This window comes from Natrix helvetica (genome assembly GCF_964273705.1).
Source record: "Natrix helvetica genome assembly, chromosome: 2".
NCBI lineage: Eukaryota > Metazoa > Chordata > Lepidosauria > Squamata > Natricidae > Natrix > Natrix helvetica.
This window is the reverse complement of record NC_138552.1, coordinates 37739283-37757982: the sequence shown is the minus strand read 5'-3', so window position 1 is coordinate 37757982 and position 18700 is coordinate 37739283. Positions and strand designations below refer to the sequence as shown.

Here is an 18700-nt window from a genome sequence, read left to right as displayed (position 1 = left end):
ATATATTCTAGATATCAGTAAGCTTAATAAAAAAGAAAATCAATTGCAAAAGTTAATTTTATTGACCAGTATTTCAAATCAGTTGAGTGATAGTAAGCAACTATCCCCTTAACTGACAGAAGACTTGTTCTAGTCCTGGATCCTGGATAGTCCATGCTTGAATAGAGTTTTTCACTTAGGTCATTACTGTTGTCCACAACTACAACATGGAATACATCAAAATAATGTTGCTGTGGAGTTAGCAGTGAAGATTAGTCTTCGTGTTGTTGACTCTAAGTTGACCCCAAGAATCAGCATGTCAGAATTTATCTGAATATTATTCAATTTGTGCAGAATAAGCTCCTAAAAATGAACACAAGATAACAACAGCAACCGTATCAGTATCTTGCCAGCAGTGAAGATAAATGTAGACAAATGCATTAATGGCAAATTTTCATCTCTGAGCATTATCTGTCATACGTGAAATTCCTCTGCTAGCAAGGGTTGAGGGGGAAACTCTTTCTTTCTGAGAGACTGTCAAAAACATCATGTGGGAAAGCAAATTCACTTGGGAACCTTTGCTAATACTATTATGATATATTCCAGGTTTGCGATGGTGGCAAATGTCTGTGGGTTGGTATAGATGAGGGTGGAGATTTGTTTTCCAAGCTCGTGGATTGGTTTCTGAACATTTCATTACCAGGCTAGCTTACAGTATATCTTCAGAAGGGTTATGGGGATGTCAGAGTTAGTATTCCTCTGTTTATAAGGGCTTCGTGTGGTCCAGGGCTTTATAAGTGTAGTGTTCCTCTGTTCCATACAAAGCCTTTATAAACAGAGGAAACTAACCCTGATGTTCCCTAAACTTAGCTGAAGATGTTACCTAGCCTGGTAATGAAACGTTTGGAAAGAAACCTACAAGCTCAGAGAAAGAACCTCTACCCTTATTCCAGATTACTTATAACTGCTAGAAATCTGATGCTTAAATATTTATTCTTCTTGTGTATGTAAAATATGATATAAATAATATAAATTGTAAAAGCTACTCCCAATGATTTTATCAACTCATCCCTCTGCAGCAATTTTGGATTCAGTTATTCTATGAGTTCTACATGTTACTAACAATTGCCACCAGACATGCTATTTTGAAGTGATATTTGGTCAGGGGCCCATCTTCATACATTCAAAGGAATATCTTCCACTGCACAATTAATACCAATAAGATACAATACTTACCAGACTTACTTCAAGTGACTGTGTTTTCCCAGGGTAGCTTCCACTCGGCCCTGCTTTAAACCCTATGCAATGTAATATACAGTTTGAAGTTAAAGGTTAATACATTTTGCAGTCCTGTAAGAAACAGGTAATACAAATACAAATTCAAGCTAAATTAATCTAAGTTTTTTCATAGGAAAACGCCACTTATAAAACTACCCTGCAAAAAGGGATCAAAAAGGGCTTCCACAATGAAAGATATTAACATTTTATGTGCAATTCCATGAGCTACAAAGCTCATTTTTTCCCTTTCAAAATGATAACAAAATGATTCCAAAGCAAATAGGTTTGTTTTCAAGCTTAGTTTATGATAAAACAGAAAAGTGGTAATTTTAATCCAAACTATTCCTGCCATCTGGAATGCCATTATTTTCCATGTCTCTTTTACAAGTTGTGCTTTATAAAAGTTTTAAGACCTTGGCTTGATTTTCTTGTTTGTACATTTACTCAACAAATGGGCATTTCAATATTTACTTTTGTTTACCACTTTGATTCTTCTTTTTTGACTTGATATAAACCTCTTGTCATCATCCCATTTCACATTTTTAGCTGCAAGATTTTGTTGCTGAAATTTCTAGAGCATCATCAATGGTGTTTAGAGGAGTTCTTATAGATATTCTCTCATTTCCCCCCACAAATGTGTTTGCAATAAACATATCAGAATAATATGAAAAATATTTCATATTTTCTGACCAGAAGATTTTGATGTGATCATGTCTTTATCACTGACATTTTTGACACTTGTGGAAAAAATTAAGCTGAGTGAAATTAGTTGTGATAGAAAATGCATTTGCCTTTTAAAAAATCTTAAGAACTGCCAGAATTGTTTTTTTGGCCCAATGCACTTTGAAATATGGATGAAGCATATGAAAAAAGAGGAACTGAACAGCTCAGGTAGTGAAAAGATTACATTATAGAGCTTAGTACAATCCAACCTAGAACAGATCCATGTAGACAATTTAACTAGAAGCCATCATCAATGAGGATCCCTTTCCCCTTTCGTGTAGGCTGGAACTTACGAGCAGGAAGTGTCTTACTATTATTTTTTAAATGAAGTTATGGGAATCTTTTGATTGAAGAAAAGAGTAATTATAAATAATATTGTCACTATTAGGCAGTACTACAAACTAGTAGTATTAGTACTAACCTAAAATTACTGCTGTATATCTTTAAAGCTATAACCCAGAGAAGCAGATAGCCAAGATCTACTTATAAGCACCTATTACTTATTATAATTAAACAGAAATAGAAAACCAAAATACAAATAGAAAATAGAATATAAAAAGATGACATTGCGAGCCTGACAAATGAAGAACTCTGCCTTTAAACTACATGGTTTAATATTTACATTAAGTTTTTATCTATAACAATCTCTGTATATAGGACATTTCTTTCAAAAAAGCCATGTTATCATAAATCATATTTTTATTTTATTTTTAGCAGCAATAAATCTGATAAGGTAGGCAGTTTGCCTTTTGATATTGAAAAAAAAGATGTCTCACCAGGTAATAGCCAGTGTGGTAGCCACTCATATACCAAGCTATTAACATACTTCCTAAAGCTTCATCATCATCAGGTGAATCCGAACTAAGAAGTGGAGGAGGTGGTATCAACTAGAAAAATAATGGACAAATTTATCAGCTAGCTTTAATTTGCAATAGTATTTTTCAAGGCTGGCTGGATAAAACTGGGAGTTGAAATTTACGTATCTCTAGCCAAGGTAGATAAGCATTAGTTTGTACGAACAAAGAGGAAAGCACTCCTCTTAGAAACAACAGTGACATTTTAACTAGCTAAAACTATAATATACAAGTTCAGGATTAGTCACTTCGAATTATACATTTTTCTTACTGCTTATTAAATTCAGACAAATCCTTAACGCAAAGTTAATCGAATTAGTGAAATAATTTTTTTAGAAGAACATTGTCATTTCATGACAATTCTCAACTAGAAACTCAACAACAAAGTTTATTTCTCATAACTATGATGTGCCTTTTATTGCCTATCATCACTCACCGGTGGTCCTGATGGAAATGGTGGAGACCAGCCCGATAAGAAAGGTGGAGGCCCAGAGAATTTCCTTCCATCCTAGAGCAGCAAAGCATACGTAATCAGTTATACTACCATATTCATGAATGTCTCAACAACCCATAACACAAGCCTGGAGAAACATCAATGTGCTTTTGGGCAAACCTGCTATGAGCATCAATCAAACTTTATTAAGGTCAAGCACTAGCATAAGTAGGATGGAGCACAGTAAAAAAAAAAACCACCTATTTGATTCACTGACAATAAAGGTTGGTATCTTAGCTATATAGTCCAATTGCTGCTCTGTGTCTGATACACACTGTTTCATGAATGCTTTGGCCCGATTTGGAGGAAAGCCTGAGAGTGAGATTTAGTTTCCATGTGGACTGAAAACCATCCCTCATAATTAGTGGGGCAAGACCAAGAGGAAAAAAGGCAATAGTTGAGTACTGCAACTCACACTCTAGCCTTTACTTTCTTGAGACCTGTTTCTAGTCTTATGGTGCCATTTGGGGACTTGAACAGTCGATCTTAGAAATTTGGACTGAACAAATTCTAATGGTGCAAAACTAGAGAATGGGCATAAAAAAGTTGTGCTATCGGTTTGGCTTCAAATAATTTGAGTGCTACTGTTCTGACCCAGCCTTAGCAGAAGCAAGAAACAGACTTCTTGTAAAAAAAAAAACCTTTATTTTCCTCTTGTGAATTAATTGTATTCACCTACTGAAAAGTCCATGCAAGAGTACTGCAAGGAGTTAACTATAGCAACAGACCTTATCAGTTCCTGTGATAATTTCAAGGCCATGAGCTCCCAGCCGAAAGGCTGCAAATTAAGTTCCGGCAAGCAGCCTTTGACACACGAAACACAATGAGAAAAATTTCCAGAAATACAAACTGTTGTCTCCTATGACAACTACTCCCCTTTCCTTCTATTTATTCCCCAGCCAGGGAGGGGCCATTCACATTTGCTTTGATTCCCAAGTCAACTCTTTGTCCTCCATTGTTCACCTCTCCTAACTGCTCTGCGCATATGTGCATCTGGAACAGGCCCCAGCTGTTCTTCTTCCTCACTCATTTCAGCCTCCAAAGGCATCTTCTTCTCTGGTGGCTGGGAAATATCTCTGTGTCGGACGCTGTGCATCCATCCCCAGGCTCCAGAATTGGCCCAAGTTCTTCCCCAACTTCCTCATCGTCTGAGTCTGCCACCAGATCCACTGGCAGGCCACAACAGCTGTAGGAATGTAGTGGCCACCTTTTGTTTTGGCTAGTAAAAGTTTGTGTTGAGGAGATAGCTCACCATGTAGTTGATATGCAAGCTGGAGTTAAAATACAGTAGAACGATTCATTGATTCTGGAGCCAGATAGATAGGGTTAGGAGGAATGCATTGTCTCCAGAGTTGTGGGAAGGGCACTTGTGCTGTGTGTAGAGGATGTGGTGCACGGGCATCAATGTTTTTCTTAGCGAACAATGTTTTATTTTTCCTTCTTACCCATGAATCCCATTTTTACCCAGTGATTTTCTAATGGTGGTGTGGCTTTAGCCAAAGTGGAGAAGAATGCGATTCCAGATATTTCTGGTAAGTATTTTGTGTCTTCCTAGTTTATTAGTTTGTTTTATTAACAATGTTCTCTTGGACTGATTTTATGAGAATAGCCACTCTAAAGAACATTCATTTTTCTCCAAAATCTCTATTTTAAGGCAATGTTTATGGATGTTAACTGAACCACAAAGCTTTAGAAATATTTCTATAACTTTATTCAAAAGAATAGGCTAATTTTCTAAAATCCTCAGAAATGTCTTCTGAATGGGACATGAAGAAGAGTCAAATTTGTGAGATTTATGTAACGTAGATTTAGTCTAAATCAATTGGTTTAATGAAACACTTACACCCTAGTCCAGCGATGGCGAACCTTTTTTGGCTCGCGTGCCACAAGTGGGGGGAGCGCGGGGGGGGGTCGTGTGCGGGCGTGCCGCACCCATAATGCAACTCGCGACCCCTGTGTGCATGCGTGCACAACGCGCGACCCCATTTTTACATGCTTTTTTAGCCCTCCCCAGGGTCCAGAGGCTTTATAGAGTTTGGGGAGGGCGAAAAGAGCCCCCCCGCCGCCCCGGAGGCCCTCCGGAGGCTTCAGGGACCGTCCGGAGGCTTCCCTGAAGCCTTTGGAATGCTTAAAACCACCCTCCGAGCAAACCGGAAGTCTTCCGGGTTGCTCGGAGGGTGGTTTTAAGCACTCCGAAGGCGTCAGGGAAGCCTCCGGACGGTCCCTGAAGCCTTCAGAACGTTTAAAACGACCCTCCGAGCAACCCGGAAGTCACTTCCGGTTTGCTCGGAGGGTCGTTTTAAGTGCTCCGAAGGCATCAGGGAAGCCTCTGGACAGTCCCTGAAGCCTCTGGAGGGCCTCCAGGGGGGCGGGGGAGGCTCTTTTCGCCCTCCCCAGGCTCCTATAAAGCCTCTAAAGCCTGGGGAGGGCGAAAAATGGCTTTTAAAAAGGTGAACTCAGCTGGGCAGTCCGTGCATGCGCGCTGGCCAGCTGACAAGGCAGCACCTCGCGTGCCCTGACAAATGGCTCCGCGTGCCACTTGTGGCATGCGTGCCATAGGTTCACCATCACGGCCCTAGTCATTCTTTTAACTGAACTGCATGAAGTAGAGAGACAATTAGGGTTTCACACTGTTTCAACTGTTTCAACACTACTTGTTGGATGATTTTGTTTATGCACAAAAAAGTAGATGTTTATTTTTTCAGATTCTCTTTAACACATCAATACAATTCGCACAAAGTTCTGTTCAGATAATGTTCAGTATCAAGGATTAAAAAATCAGAAAATCTGAGAGGACCAAAAACTTTTTCAGACAACCGTGTTTATTCATCTTTAAAATAACCTACTCATTTGCAGTGGGACTATACAGACTCTGATGGGAGTCTTTCCATCCAATATGAACAACCCAGTATTAAACTAAAGCAAATTGTGTTTGAATAGTTTCTAATATGTCCTTCCTCATAAAATTAGTTTCAATGCGGCACCTTAACTTTTAATATAACAACTATAATTTAATTTTGTGGATATCATTGCCTAGTAAAGTAAAAGCTTTCAAACTTGCTTATAAACTTACCCTTTCTGGGCCTTGTGCTGAAGGTGATGGTGGAAGAGGAAAGTGGGAGTTCCACTGCGCTGGTTTTGTAGGGTTGTGTTTGCTTTGAGGTGACCGGAAGGAAAAGTCACTTTCATCTGTTGAATATTGAGTCTCGTTTTCATTCTAGAAAAAAAATATAAGTTTTATGAATGTGCAGCAGGTATTTAAAACTACAAAATATATACTGTACTTTTTATTTTCATTTTATTCTCTGTAAAATATACTGTTTTAAATACAACTGTTAAAATAATCCCTATTTCAAAATAACCAGTATAAATGTCATTATTGATGATAATAACCACAAAGTAGCTGGAATAGACCATGGTCACTAAATGAGGACAGGATGCATTTTTTTAGTTATATTTTTCCTATTTGGTGTAAAGTTGTTACATTTGTCTTACCTCAGCAGCACTTTTCTCTTCATTAGTTCCCTCGGCATCCATCGGTGGTAGAAGATCTGACAACTTCTGCTCTTCCCTATTACCATATCCAGTATAAACAACTACACAAGTTCCTTTCTTCCAATTAACTGAGGTAATAGTTGCTTGGTATACATTGCCATCTTCAGACCAAATTGCGCTACATGCATCATTAACTCTCCACTGCATTGAAAAGAAAATATTACATTAATGACGCTTCAAATCAATTATTTCCTCACCTTACTGTATATTTATTAGCTAGCTCCTGGCATAAAGGTGTGGCATTATTTTTATACAGCAAGCATTCCAAACAGTTAAAGTGGATCTGAATTTAATAATGGATTGATGGAAGGATAAAAAAGTAAATCTCATTAAAGTGGAAGCTTTGGAAGTGGAAGTTTTGTCCTGGTTTGGGATCTGATAGTAAACCAGATCAGCTCAAATTATACCAGTTTTAAAGAACTGTATTGTTTTAAAGATAAATGTGAGGTAAATACTTCGTCCCTTACAAATATATATCCTATAATGTTTCGCTCTGGGATTGCTCCAATTATTTGCTTGAACTTGTACCATGTAATTTATAAAAGAAAAATATAGCTTTAATAGACTAGAAACAGAGATTCAAATAATACGAGATGTAAAAGTCTTTATAAACACACACTTTTATAACAACAGTTATAAATAATATAACTTTTAATAATTGAAAAACAACTAACCTACCAAAAAAGCTTAAATCTTGGCAAATACCAGATATCTCAATTTCTCTAATTTCATGTGAAACAGAATTAAATAATTGAAACTTTGCCTCCTCTGTTTCATGCCAGGAACAATTTTTGTCTTTTTATTTTAGAGTTTTAATTCCTTTTTGAAGTCCATTTAAAAAGGCTCATCTTTATTTATTTTAAATACATTATTCTACCGTACAACCGACAACAACAACCTGTTTCTGTGTTGTAGCATTATTTTTCTTTCTACTCTTATTCTTTTTATTGTTTTTTCTTTTTGTTCCAGCATTTTGCTCAGTTTTGTCCAAAGGGTCTGAACAGTCACCATTCTTCAAGGCATTCTGTGGGAGAAAATAAAGAAATTAGTAAAAATAGACATTTGTTCAAGTTGAGCTTGATTGCTGATGGCTACATGGCTATATTTTTCTTGGCAACTGGCTTTTCATTTCCTAGTCCAACCTACACCCTCAGGATTCCTGATAGACTTTCAGTAAAATGTTAATTAGATGCGACTCCCTTAATTTTCAAGTTCATTGGTTCTGCAACCAACTGCTTATATATTCAAACCCACTATAAAACCTCATTTTATAACTACTAGTCTTTTAACTGTATTGTGAGTTTTTAAACTCAAAAGACATATTTTAAACAATTTGAAATAATTATGTAACATATGGAATGTAACAAAAAAAAAAAAGAAACCTCTCAGGATCGTACAAGCAATCCTTCAATGACTAAGGTTGATGATGTACTTGAATATCATACAGGCAGATGGATTGGTTGTTTCTCTATCAAACTGTGGTTTCTAAAATGTAGTTTTTAAGAACTTCTGTAAGCTTTCAAGTGATATGTAATTCTCAGAAAATGAGAATGTAACATATTGGTTCAAATTTAGTTTGCTTGCTTCTACATAAATACACATGCATAAAGATGCTGCTGCATTCGAACAAGAGTTCAGGCAAAAAACAAACAATTGTAATTTTGGCTATTTAACTAGAATATATTATTAAATAATAAAGGTGTCTTGGAGAGCCCGAAACGTAGCCAACCTTGGGGCTTAGTCCTGGCACATGGTTCATTTTTCCTCTCAAGATAAATACCAAGTAAAATTTAGAAAATAAAATGCCTTTGTAGATATATAAGCATGTTCTTTCTGAAATGGTTTGCATTTTGAGCGCAAGTGCTTTTGTACTTTTGATTACATCTCTGCATTAGGGAAAATCATTTCTTCAGAATTTTCTATTTGGTTCCTAGCTAGTTTAATGTTTAAGAATCAAACAATATATGATGTATATATATATATATACAGGAAAAACAATCCTTTTGCATAGCGAGCGCAAAATTCCATTGTGCGTTTTACCTTAAAAGATGCAACTGCTTTGTCGTAGGCTTTTATCAATGCTGTATCATCCCATATATCAGAATCATCACTCTGTGAAAAGCAGAATACAAAAAAACCCTGCATATTTCTGAAGAAGTTAAAAACAACAACAACACAACAGTCACCACAACGAACCATGCAATGTGAATAATCTTGACTTTCACCGGACATCACTATTTCTTTGTTTCAGGAATAACTTATGTTTTTATTTATTTATCGTGTCATGCTTATGTGGAGTGTATATTAGAGGCGGAGGAGACCCTTTGAGAGCTTTATTGCAAGGAAATTTCATTTTAATGTAGTGTACATTCAAAGTGACAAATAGTGACTCTAAGTCAGAGGTCTTCAAACTTGGCCACTTTAAGACTTGTGGACTTCAACTCCACAAGTTGATGTCCACAAGTCTTAAAGTGGCCAAGTTTGGGGACCTCTGCTCTTAAGTCGAAGTCTAACTTAATTGGCGTGTTGGATTCTCTGGCGTGGAGTGGGAAAAAACGGCAACTTTACACACGTCCCTGCCCTGCAACAGGACCAAACTCCGGGCTCTGAAATTCCGCCAAAACTTCCAGCGGTTTTGCTTGGCGCTTCTTCTCCGCCTTTCGGGAAGTCCGGACGCCCCTCAGACCAGCGCCCCTCCCCCCCGGCTCCCACGCGCCCCCTTTAAAAGAAGGGCTTTATCTCAACCCCCCCCCTTTCCTTTCCTTTGCTCCCACGCGGGGCAGCTTCAGAGCCACCGGCCAGCCTCAGCGGCCGTGGTTATGGCGAAGGACCTCGAAGAGACGCCTAGAACCGTACCTGCCCGGCCCCCCGCCTGAACAGGACCGCGTCGTCCCCTTCGCGGGAAGCCATGTGAACTTCCGAGCCAGAGGGAAACAAGCGGAAAGCGTCCGGAGCGAAGCGTCTCTCCCGAAGGCCACTTCGCGGGCTACCGCCTGCCTCCTTCGCTAAGCATCGCCTGGGGAGAGCTCCGGCCAACGAGGCTTCCACAAGAGCAGGCCGGCTGCGCGGCGCCGACGCGGTACCGCCCCCTACCGGTCGGAAGGCCCGGCGTCTTCCTTCGCTAGGTGATCGTCGCTCCGTTGGCAACGGCCACCAACCCCCGGCTTTCTCAGCTGGAGGCGGCGCAACGGCTCAGCGTTTTCCAACAGGGGCGCTCCGGGAGGAAGGCCACGCCCTACCAAATTCCCAGCCAACTGGGAAAACAGTGAGTGATTTGGGGAGGCGTAATCTACAGAAAGCAGCAGGCTGGGTATCAAAATCCTCAGCTGATTTTCAAGAATGATTCTATAAACCACATTATGTCCCCTTTTCAATTCCTATCTCCAACGGACTGCCAGAATCCTTTGGCACAGCCCATACATTTAATCAATCTGACAATCCTTTACCCACCGTCGTCTGACCCATTTTCCTTTCTGCCTCAGATTTGTACCTCATTTTGCCTAATGTCAAGCCAGAAAACAAATGGGTACTAATGTAATACTGAATTTGCCATGAATTAAAAGGTCTTCCATTTTTATACTTAAAATTAAGGAACCATTCTGCCCAAGTGATTTGATTTCATTTGATGCTGCTGTATTATTCGTTCCTGTCTTACTGCATTTAAAATGGCAATGCATTTTTCAGTAATCTACCTGTTGCATTAGTTTTGAAAATGTCAAAAATATATTTGAAAAATTATTAACATCTATAAAATGTACCCAAGAGTTTGAATTTATTAGAATGATTAAGAGATCTTTGTAAAATTGGATGGCTCTAGTAATCTGCCATAGAATCCATTTACCACAAAATAGCCTTTTGGACCAAATACCTCACCCAGTGCTTCTTCCATATTTATACAATTCAGTCTACATTAACACACGTTTCATTTGAATCTTGGTACTATCATTAACAAAGCATTGCAATTTTCTCGACAATACAAAAAATAATTTGCCACTGCCTTATTATGGAAAGTTTGTCAATTTCCTTGTTTGCATTGATTTTTGAAGTAGTTTTCCTAATCTGACTCTTTTTTTAACCCAGAAAAAGTTAGCCATGCACTGCCATCTACAGACAATGCACAATGCATTCTAGTACATGGAATGAATTTAATCTCATAAATCAGATGCCTACTTAATTATGATTATACTGTTAAATTTTAGAGAATTAAATATACTACCCCTAAATTCTTTACACAGAATATTTAAAACAAGAATACTGAGCCTGATCAACTCAAATGATTAATGATAAAGACTGTGACAAAAACTCTAATACAGTAACTATATTGCTTGAAAAAAATAATTTAAATGGATTTTTGTAAGTACTCTATCATCTTTCCCACAGCTCTATTTCCACTGATTACAGTGCAAAGAGCAGAAAAGAGGGCAAATGTATGAGAAATGGGGTGGGGGTTATTACAAAAATCCAGATGATTTCTAGATGGCAGTAAAGATATCTCATCTCTTTCACTTTTTGTTGTTAGCCAGCGATTGTCCAAATTTTAGCAACCCTGTAATCCTATTGATGAAGACAAAACCCATACTTATCATAAATACAAATTGACTATAAATTGTTAGGAATATTTCTTCATTCTCAACCATTTTAGTTGCCATATGTTCTAAAGCAACTGTCTGGAACTGAATCTGAATAACTATAATCTACACATTATTTTTAATCCAGAAGGCCAATTTTTACCTAAAATTCAGGTCAGTCTTATCTAAAATCCAACTATTTTTAAATCCCACGCAATTGAAATTTAGTAACATCACAGAAAGGACACAAGGTTATCTCTACTTTAAGTTTTATACCAACATATCACATTTAAGTCACAACTGTATTTGTTTTAAAATTAAATCATGGCTAACAGCCATTTTCAAAATACCTATTTCGTTGCAAGAATTGCTTATTCCATGAAACCTCTGACCTAAGAAACTCTGAATTATATGTACCTTTCAAACAATGCAGTTAGTTCTTTGTATGCTCTAGCGCAGTCTTTGAAATGTTCAGAATTAAGTTAAGGTCACCCTATTATCCTCTTCCCATTGACAAATATGCTAATAAAATTTCATTGTTCAGAAGAAGTTGCTGTTCTCAGAAGATTCTCTTGACCTAATTCTAGGTCAGTCTGGTTCTGTCACAAGCTGAAACACAATTATGCATATAAAAGTAATTGTTCAAATAAGGTCCTTATCAACTGTCATGGAATTAATCTTGCACATCAATAAAGTTAAGCAGCCCATTCCCTGATTGCTGCACTTACAACCAAACCAAGTTTTAATCAAAAGATAATATAGTTTATATTTTAATTCAAATTCGATTTTAATTGCAATTTTACATAGAGAGAATCTTGGTTTTCAATGACTGAAGAATGGTATTAAATACTCAGATTGAAGTTAGAACACATGATGAAAGGCAAGTTATTTGTGCTAAATGTGACAAAGGATTCTCTAAATTATGTCGTATTTCCAGCAATAACTGAAAATCTATTGGAGCTTCTTGAGTACCCAATTCTGACAATATGTCATGCAGTATTTTTATTGTAAAAATAATTTATGATTAACTTTACAGCTGACCTTTTACAAAGTGGAAAGCAAGTACAGATACCTATCCTTTTAAAATATTATTTCTGAATGTAAGAGTGCTGCCATATATATTTTCCAGCTCACTTGCATATATAACTGGTATAATCACACAAGCAATTTATTGAGCAAACATTTTAACAATAAAATACATTTTGGCTATTGCTACTGTTACTACCAGACATGCAAAGGGGAAATACAACCTTAAAATCCAATTTTATTGGACCAGATTCTAGTAATTCAATCAAAGCCAAGTCAGCTGCAAATACACTATACTAGCCATACATTCTAAAATAAATGCATACTGGACAAGCAAGCAAGTAGAAGATAAACATTAACCATTTAATGGCTGGCTACTTTACAAATATGTCTTTTTTTAGGCCCTATATTTTGAGATGCTGCAGCATTATTAGGTCCTCTCTGTAGCCACATATTATTTTGCTCCTGCCTGATGAGTCTTCTTCTCATCTGCTGCTTTTTGCTTCTGCTGCATAATTTCAGAATCTCTGTAAAAAGAGAAAGAATAAGGAGGTCAGTTTGTGGTGCCAATTTTTACAGAATCAGAACATCACAAATAAATCTCAGGTACTTGGCTGAACTCATCAATTTAATATCAATAAATGCAAAAGGGCAGAACTTCTATCTTTTCTGAGCACAGAAAAACTTTACGCTGGACTTGTACTATATACAGGTAGTCCTTGACTTAGGACAGCAATTGAGCACAAAATTTCTGTTGCTAAGTGAGACATTTTTAAAGTGAGTTTTGCCCCATTTTACAACTTTTCTTGCCAAGTTAGGTGAATCACTGCAGTTATTAAATTAGTAACCACAGTTAAGATCTGGGTTCCCCATTGACTTTGCTTATCAGAAAGTCCCAAAGGTGCTTTTTCAAGAGGCAACTGGACTTTTGGGGTTTTTCTTTGAAGACATTTCACTTCTCATCCAAGAACCTTCTTCAGATCTGACTGGATGTTGAGAAATGGAAGGATTTATACTCCTTGCAGACAGCTGGTCATTTGCATTCTTTTAGCAAATTGTTAAGGGCACCTGAAGGTTTATCTGTCATCAGTGTCACCTGAGTGGTACAAATGTGTGTGGAGCCTTTTTGGAACTGCTGAAAAGACTGTTGTAGTCAGGAGATAGAAGATGTCCTATCCCTCCCCCTCTGTTGAGAGAGGGATGTTCAATTTTGACATACATGGCCTTTGAACCCTTTCAAACCAGTGGTCCTCTCTGTCCAAAATGTGGACTTTGCTGTTTTCAAGAGTGGTCTTTGTCTTTTAAATGCAGATGGGTTGCTGAATCTGGTCATGAGTTTGTTTTTCTAAGTTGTGCCATGCATTTATGAAGTGGTTGTTTTGTTTCCCTGTGTGTACAAATTTGCACATGGCTCACTGCATTGTACTGCATATACCACGTTACTCAGTTTGTTTCTGGGTGTTTTATCCTTGAGGTGGACAAGCTTCTGCATTAGTGTATCCTTTAAAGTGTGCACATATGTTGTGTGGGCTAAAGATCCTCTTGAACTTTTTCAATATTCCTGCAATATATGGAATGGCAATTGTTTTTTGTTCTCTGTGTTATCTACTATAGAAGAGTTCATGTAGGGTCTTTTTTGAGATTTGATGAAGGCCCACTTGGAAGCCACACACTCTGAAGGCTTCCTTGATGAATTGTAGTTTTTTCTTTCCCATCTTTGCTGGTAGGCAGGCCTTCAGTTTGGTGGTGTAGGGTTCTGATGACTCCCATTTTGTGCTCCAATGGGTGGTGAGAATCAAAATGTAAATATTGCTCTGTGTGTGTATGTCATTTTTTTCCTGTAAACTGCAATGTTAGGGCTTCTGTCCTCTTTAATGTGTACTGCAGAGTCCAGGAAGGCTAGATTTATTTCCTTATCATCTTCCTGTGTGAATTGGATGTATCTGTCCAGAGAGTTGATATGTTTGGTAAATGCTTCTAATTCCTGTGTTCTGATCTTGATCCAAGTATCATCCACATACCTATACCAGTGAGTGGGTGGAATTCCTGTGAAGGAGTCTAGGCCTTATACCAGCTATCTGCAAGGAATATAAATCCTTCCATTCCCCACCATCCAGTCAGAAAAACCAGAAAGTCCAGTTGCCTCTTGAAAAAGCACCTTTGGGACAACAATGACTTGGATGACTGAGAATCTCCATAGACATTTATCAGAAAGTCACAAAAAGTGATCCCATGACCCCAGGACACTGCAGGAATCATAAATATGGATCAGTTGCCAAGCATCTGAATTTTGATCATATGTTCAAAATGTGTGCTTGGGTGAAAAATGGTCATAAGTCACTTTTTTCAGTGCTGTTGTAATTTTGATCACTAAATGAAGTGTTGTAAATCAAGGACTACTTGTATTCATGAGATATGAAAGATGTCACAGATTATGCAAATATACCTCTGTTTCCTTTGAGAAGCTGATAAAGCGTCCTCTTTTCTTTTCCCTTTGCTCTGTTCTTGGTTTTTCTTCATATTCTTCTGGCGGGAAAGTTCACGCTGGTTCCCACCTGTAAAAGAGTCCAGGTTTTAGGATAATTATTGATAATTACATTTTCTATACAACCTACAATATCAAATCCAGTTACCAGTGTGGCATTAAAAAGAATATCCTGGGTTCAAGGATGTCTTTTCCATGCCAAAATTATTTAAACTATAAAACTAAGTTTTGAATATTTAGGAGCTGCAAACTCTTAGCAGTTGTTCTTATGAACCTATTATGCTTTTTACCCAGTTTTTTTTATAGCAGTCTGAAATGCATTTAAAAACAAAAGATGTCTTTAAAAATTATAAAATGGAAGTCTTGCTCAAATAACAAAAATAGGAAAGAATGAATTTTGGCTAAATATATGCAACCAATTGATAAAATAATATATGCAAAAGACTATGAAAAACAGAGAAAATATTAAAACAAATATCTTAGACTTAGAATAACTTTATTGTCACTTTAAATGTAATATTTAAATTAAACATATCTGCAGATTCATTTGGAATAGGAACCCAACCAGAAGTCACTAGGATACTAATGATGGGAATATTAAAGATATCAGAAAAAAATAAGGAAAAAGCAGGGAAACTGAATGTAATTGAAGGCTGTATAATTACTTTATATTGTTATCTATGTTTTGTTTTTTATTTTGTTGTTGTGTTTTTCTTTGTTTTTAAGGTAAATATTTTTAATAAAAACTATTTTTTTAAAAAAATGAATTACTTCCTTCTGTCTTCATTACTGAGAAACAGAACAGATGCCAATTCTGAACTGGTGGAATGAATTGAGATATTCCATAAACATGATTAAAACAAAGACGAACCAACTTAATTAAATCAACACATGCCCAAATGATATCCACTTAAGAACTTTTAAAAGAAATGGATCTGTTCACAAATGATCTTAAACATCTTCATGTCTTTCACAGGACTAAAATAGCTGGAGTGACCCTTTTAAAGGAATGATAAACTGTAGGCCAATTATCCAAACATTTATTGCAGTTGAAATATTTAAATTAAAAATAATCACACATATAGAATGAAATAATTGTGTTGTACTGCCTCTTTTTATATTCCATATAAATAAAGGGGCATTTGCTTAAGTCACTTTCCAATGTTACCTTGTTTCTCTGGACTTAAAATATGTTTTAGTCTTTTTTGCCTAAGTAATATTTCTTGTGTATTTCCATCAAAACATTTCCCTTGCTCTCTACATAAAACAACACTAAAGTAAGCTATCTGGCAAGGAAGCATATGGAAAAAACGAGGGCAAGGTTTGACATGACAAACCTTGTACAATAATACATTGGAAAAAGTCAGAAAATTTTCTTACAATGTTAAAATTCAAAGTTGAATCTAAATAGTGAGATTCTAGAGACTGACAGAAATACGTTATTATTAAAAGCATAATATATGTTTGGAATTTGCTGCCCACAGTGAGAATAGGTAGCACATTTGGATGTTTTAAAAGGAGGCTAGAAAGTTCATGTACTATCAGGCTATCAGTGGCGATGAATAGCACATCTATTGCCAGAATGCAACAGTGGAATATGGCTATTGCCTCCTAGGTCAGGCTTGGGAATTTGTCAAATACATTCAGTTGGCCACAGTGATGCAGAATGTGAGATTAGATAGGTTTATGATTTGATTCAGCAAATCTTATGTCTGTAAGCAAAATATAAACATTTTGAAAATGCTGAACACATGAAAAATTATTGTATACTCAACATAAAATATATTGTAGTTTTAAAGTTTTATCTGTCATTATATTTAGGAAAACCATATGCTTATTTGCGGAATTTGTTTGGTGATTATGAATTTGAAACTTTAAAAATGTATAATAGTTCAATCCTACACATTGTGATATTAGAAGCAAATGTTTCAAGTTTGAAGTACATTTTAACTGGGATGTGCTTTTTTATTTTGATCTACTTTTACAATATCATATTGTTAGAAATCAGTCTTGAAAATAAGATCTTTTTCAATTCTATTAATTCCAGTTTTGGCCAGTGCTTCTTGTAACTCTTAAAATGTTTTTTAAAGTCTTAGAAAAAAAAAGGGGGGGGACACACACAATACTTTCTAGGCATACTTAATTTTGGGCAAAGCTAAATTCTATCCATTTAAATAACAATTTTCTGAATTTAAAACCAATAAAACACATCAAATAAACATACTACTACAGAGAAATCTTGCAATCATTTTTATTTCTAAGCGCATTTTAGAAAAACACCCTAAAAGACAAAACTAAATTAAGTTTCTCTCTTAGCCTAACCTATTTTATAGCACTGGTGAAAGGATAAACAAGTTACACAGGCAACAACCATGTATATAAATTTTAGTTCCTTAAGTGAAGAGGCACTATAATCATAAGGTATATCTGTACCAAGTTTAAAAATGTGGGTCCCTAGACCCCCCCCCCCCAAGATATCAGTTCATTCAGTAAGGACTATGCATTCTGTATTTCCAAACCAGAAGATCTAAATGTACAGTATGGCACAGAAACTGCAGCTTTTTGTTATGAAAGTTTCTATGTAAAAACAACCCCCCCTCCCCCCCCCAGGAATCAAATTACTGGGTTAGCTGTGATATCCACGAAGCAATTGAGTGGTCTAGATATAACGGTTCATCGAGGTGCAGCCCTAAACGCATTACTTCTCAGACTTTCAGCTACAATTTAGTGGGCATGTTTTATTTACCCAATTTGTTTATGGATAACTGTTAGATTTTTAAGTTTTTGAAGCAGATCACACTGAACTATCCAGAAGCCCACATCAGTTCAGTCATAATTGTTATACATTCAATCGCCAACAGCTGCTTAAGGAGACAAGCTAAGGGGTTCTTTCAAATACCATACACTAGTGCAGGGGTCTCCAACCTTGGCAACTTTAAGCTTGGCGGACTTAACTCCCAGAATTCCCCAGCCAGCAAAGCTGACTGGGGGATCCTGGGAGTTGAAGTCCCCCCAGACTTAAAAGTTGCCAAGGTTGGAGTCCCCTGCAACTAGAGGACGGTTACTCAGTTTCTTAATAAAACAGCTATTTCCAAACAGGTTCTGAAGCACACCGAGCGCAAGGCGAATTACCGGGCAGTTTTTCAGAGCTACTTTTATGAGCCACAAGCAGATGTGTGTGTAAATTGGGTGGGAAAGGTCAGTTCCCCTCGCCGACTTAAACGAGGGCGGATAAAAAAAAACCGCGGAAACGAAAAATCAAAGCTGCCCTCTTTTCCATGTAAAAAAATAAAAGCCAAACATTTGTAGGTTTGTTTGTTAACCGCCGGCGACCGTAACAAAATCCCCAAAGCAAGCGACGATTGCGACGCACCTCGCAACGGCTTCCACTTTTATTAAATAGGTGGCTGACCCCAAGATCGCCGCCCACCACGGAGATGCCACGAACAACAGGCAGAGAGAGGCGCCTCCCTCTCCGGCCTACGGCCTCCGCAAGGCCCCGTGAAACTGTCTCTCTCGGCCCCTTAACGGGCCCCGACCCAGCCTTGCCTTCCTGGTGGTGGGAGAGAGCGGTCGCGTCGAATACTTACGGGCCATGGCAAAACAATAACCCCAGCGACAACAACCGTTACGCTCGCGAGCTCCAACTCCCCACCAACCGCTCCAACTACCAGAACCTTCTCCTTGCCCCGCCCGCCCAAGTTTTTATTAAGTAAGGGACCGCCCCCGTGACGTCACG

General features: G+C 37.5%; 2 protein-coding genes across 3 annotated transcripts; both read right to left on the bottom strand.

Annotated features, from left to right (window-relative positions):
• Nucleotides 1-39: 39 nt before the first annotated feature.
• On the bottom strand, nt 40-10024 carry LOC309387821 (survival motor neuron protein-like). Of its 2 annotated transcripts, none has more exons than XM_081944683.1 (9): nt 9739-10024; nt 8923-8994; nt 7781-7906; nt 6823-7023; nt 6401-6544; nt 3271-3342; nt 2757-2867; nt 1225-1277; nt 40-342 (listed from the first exon to the last, which is right to left on the bottom strand). In XM_081944683.1, the coding sequence occupies exons 1-9, from the start codon at nt 9790-9792 to the stop codon at nt 321-323; spliced, it is 855 nt and encodes a 284-aa protein (XP_081800809.1). In that variant the 5' UTR covers nt 9793-10024; the 3' UTR covers nt 40-320. The 2 variants fall into 2 exon arrangements, with proteins under 2 accessions (XP_081800809.1, XP_081800810.1); XM_081944684.1 differs by having other exon boundaries at nt 1216-1277; nt 9739-10021.
• A 2569-nt stretch (nt 10025-12593) lies between these two features.
• On the bottom strand, nt 12594-18700 carry SERF1B (small EDRK-rich factor 1B). The gene is made up of 3 exons (XM_081941152.1): nt 18552-18700; nt 14923-15031; nt 12594-13003 (listed from the first exon to the last, which is right to left on the bottom strand). Exons 1-3 carry the CDS (start codon nt 18556-18558, stop codon nt 12931-12933), a joined length of 189 nt encoding a protein of 62 aa, XP_081797278.1. The 5' UTR covers nt 18559-18700; the 3' UTR covers nt 12594-12930.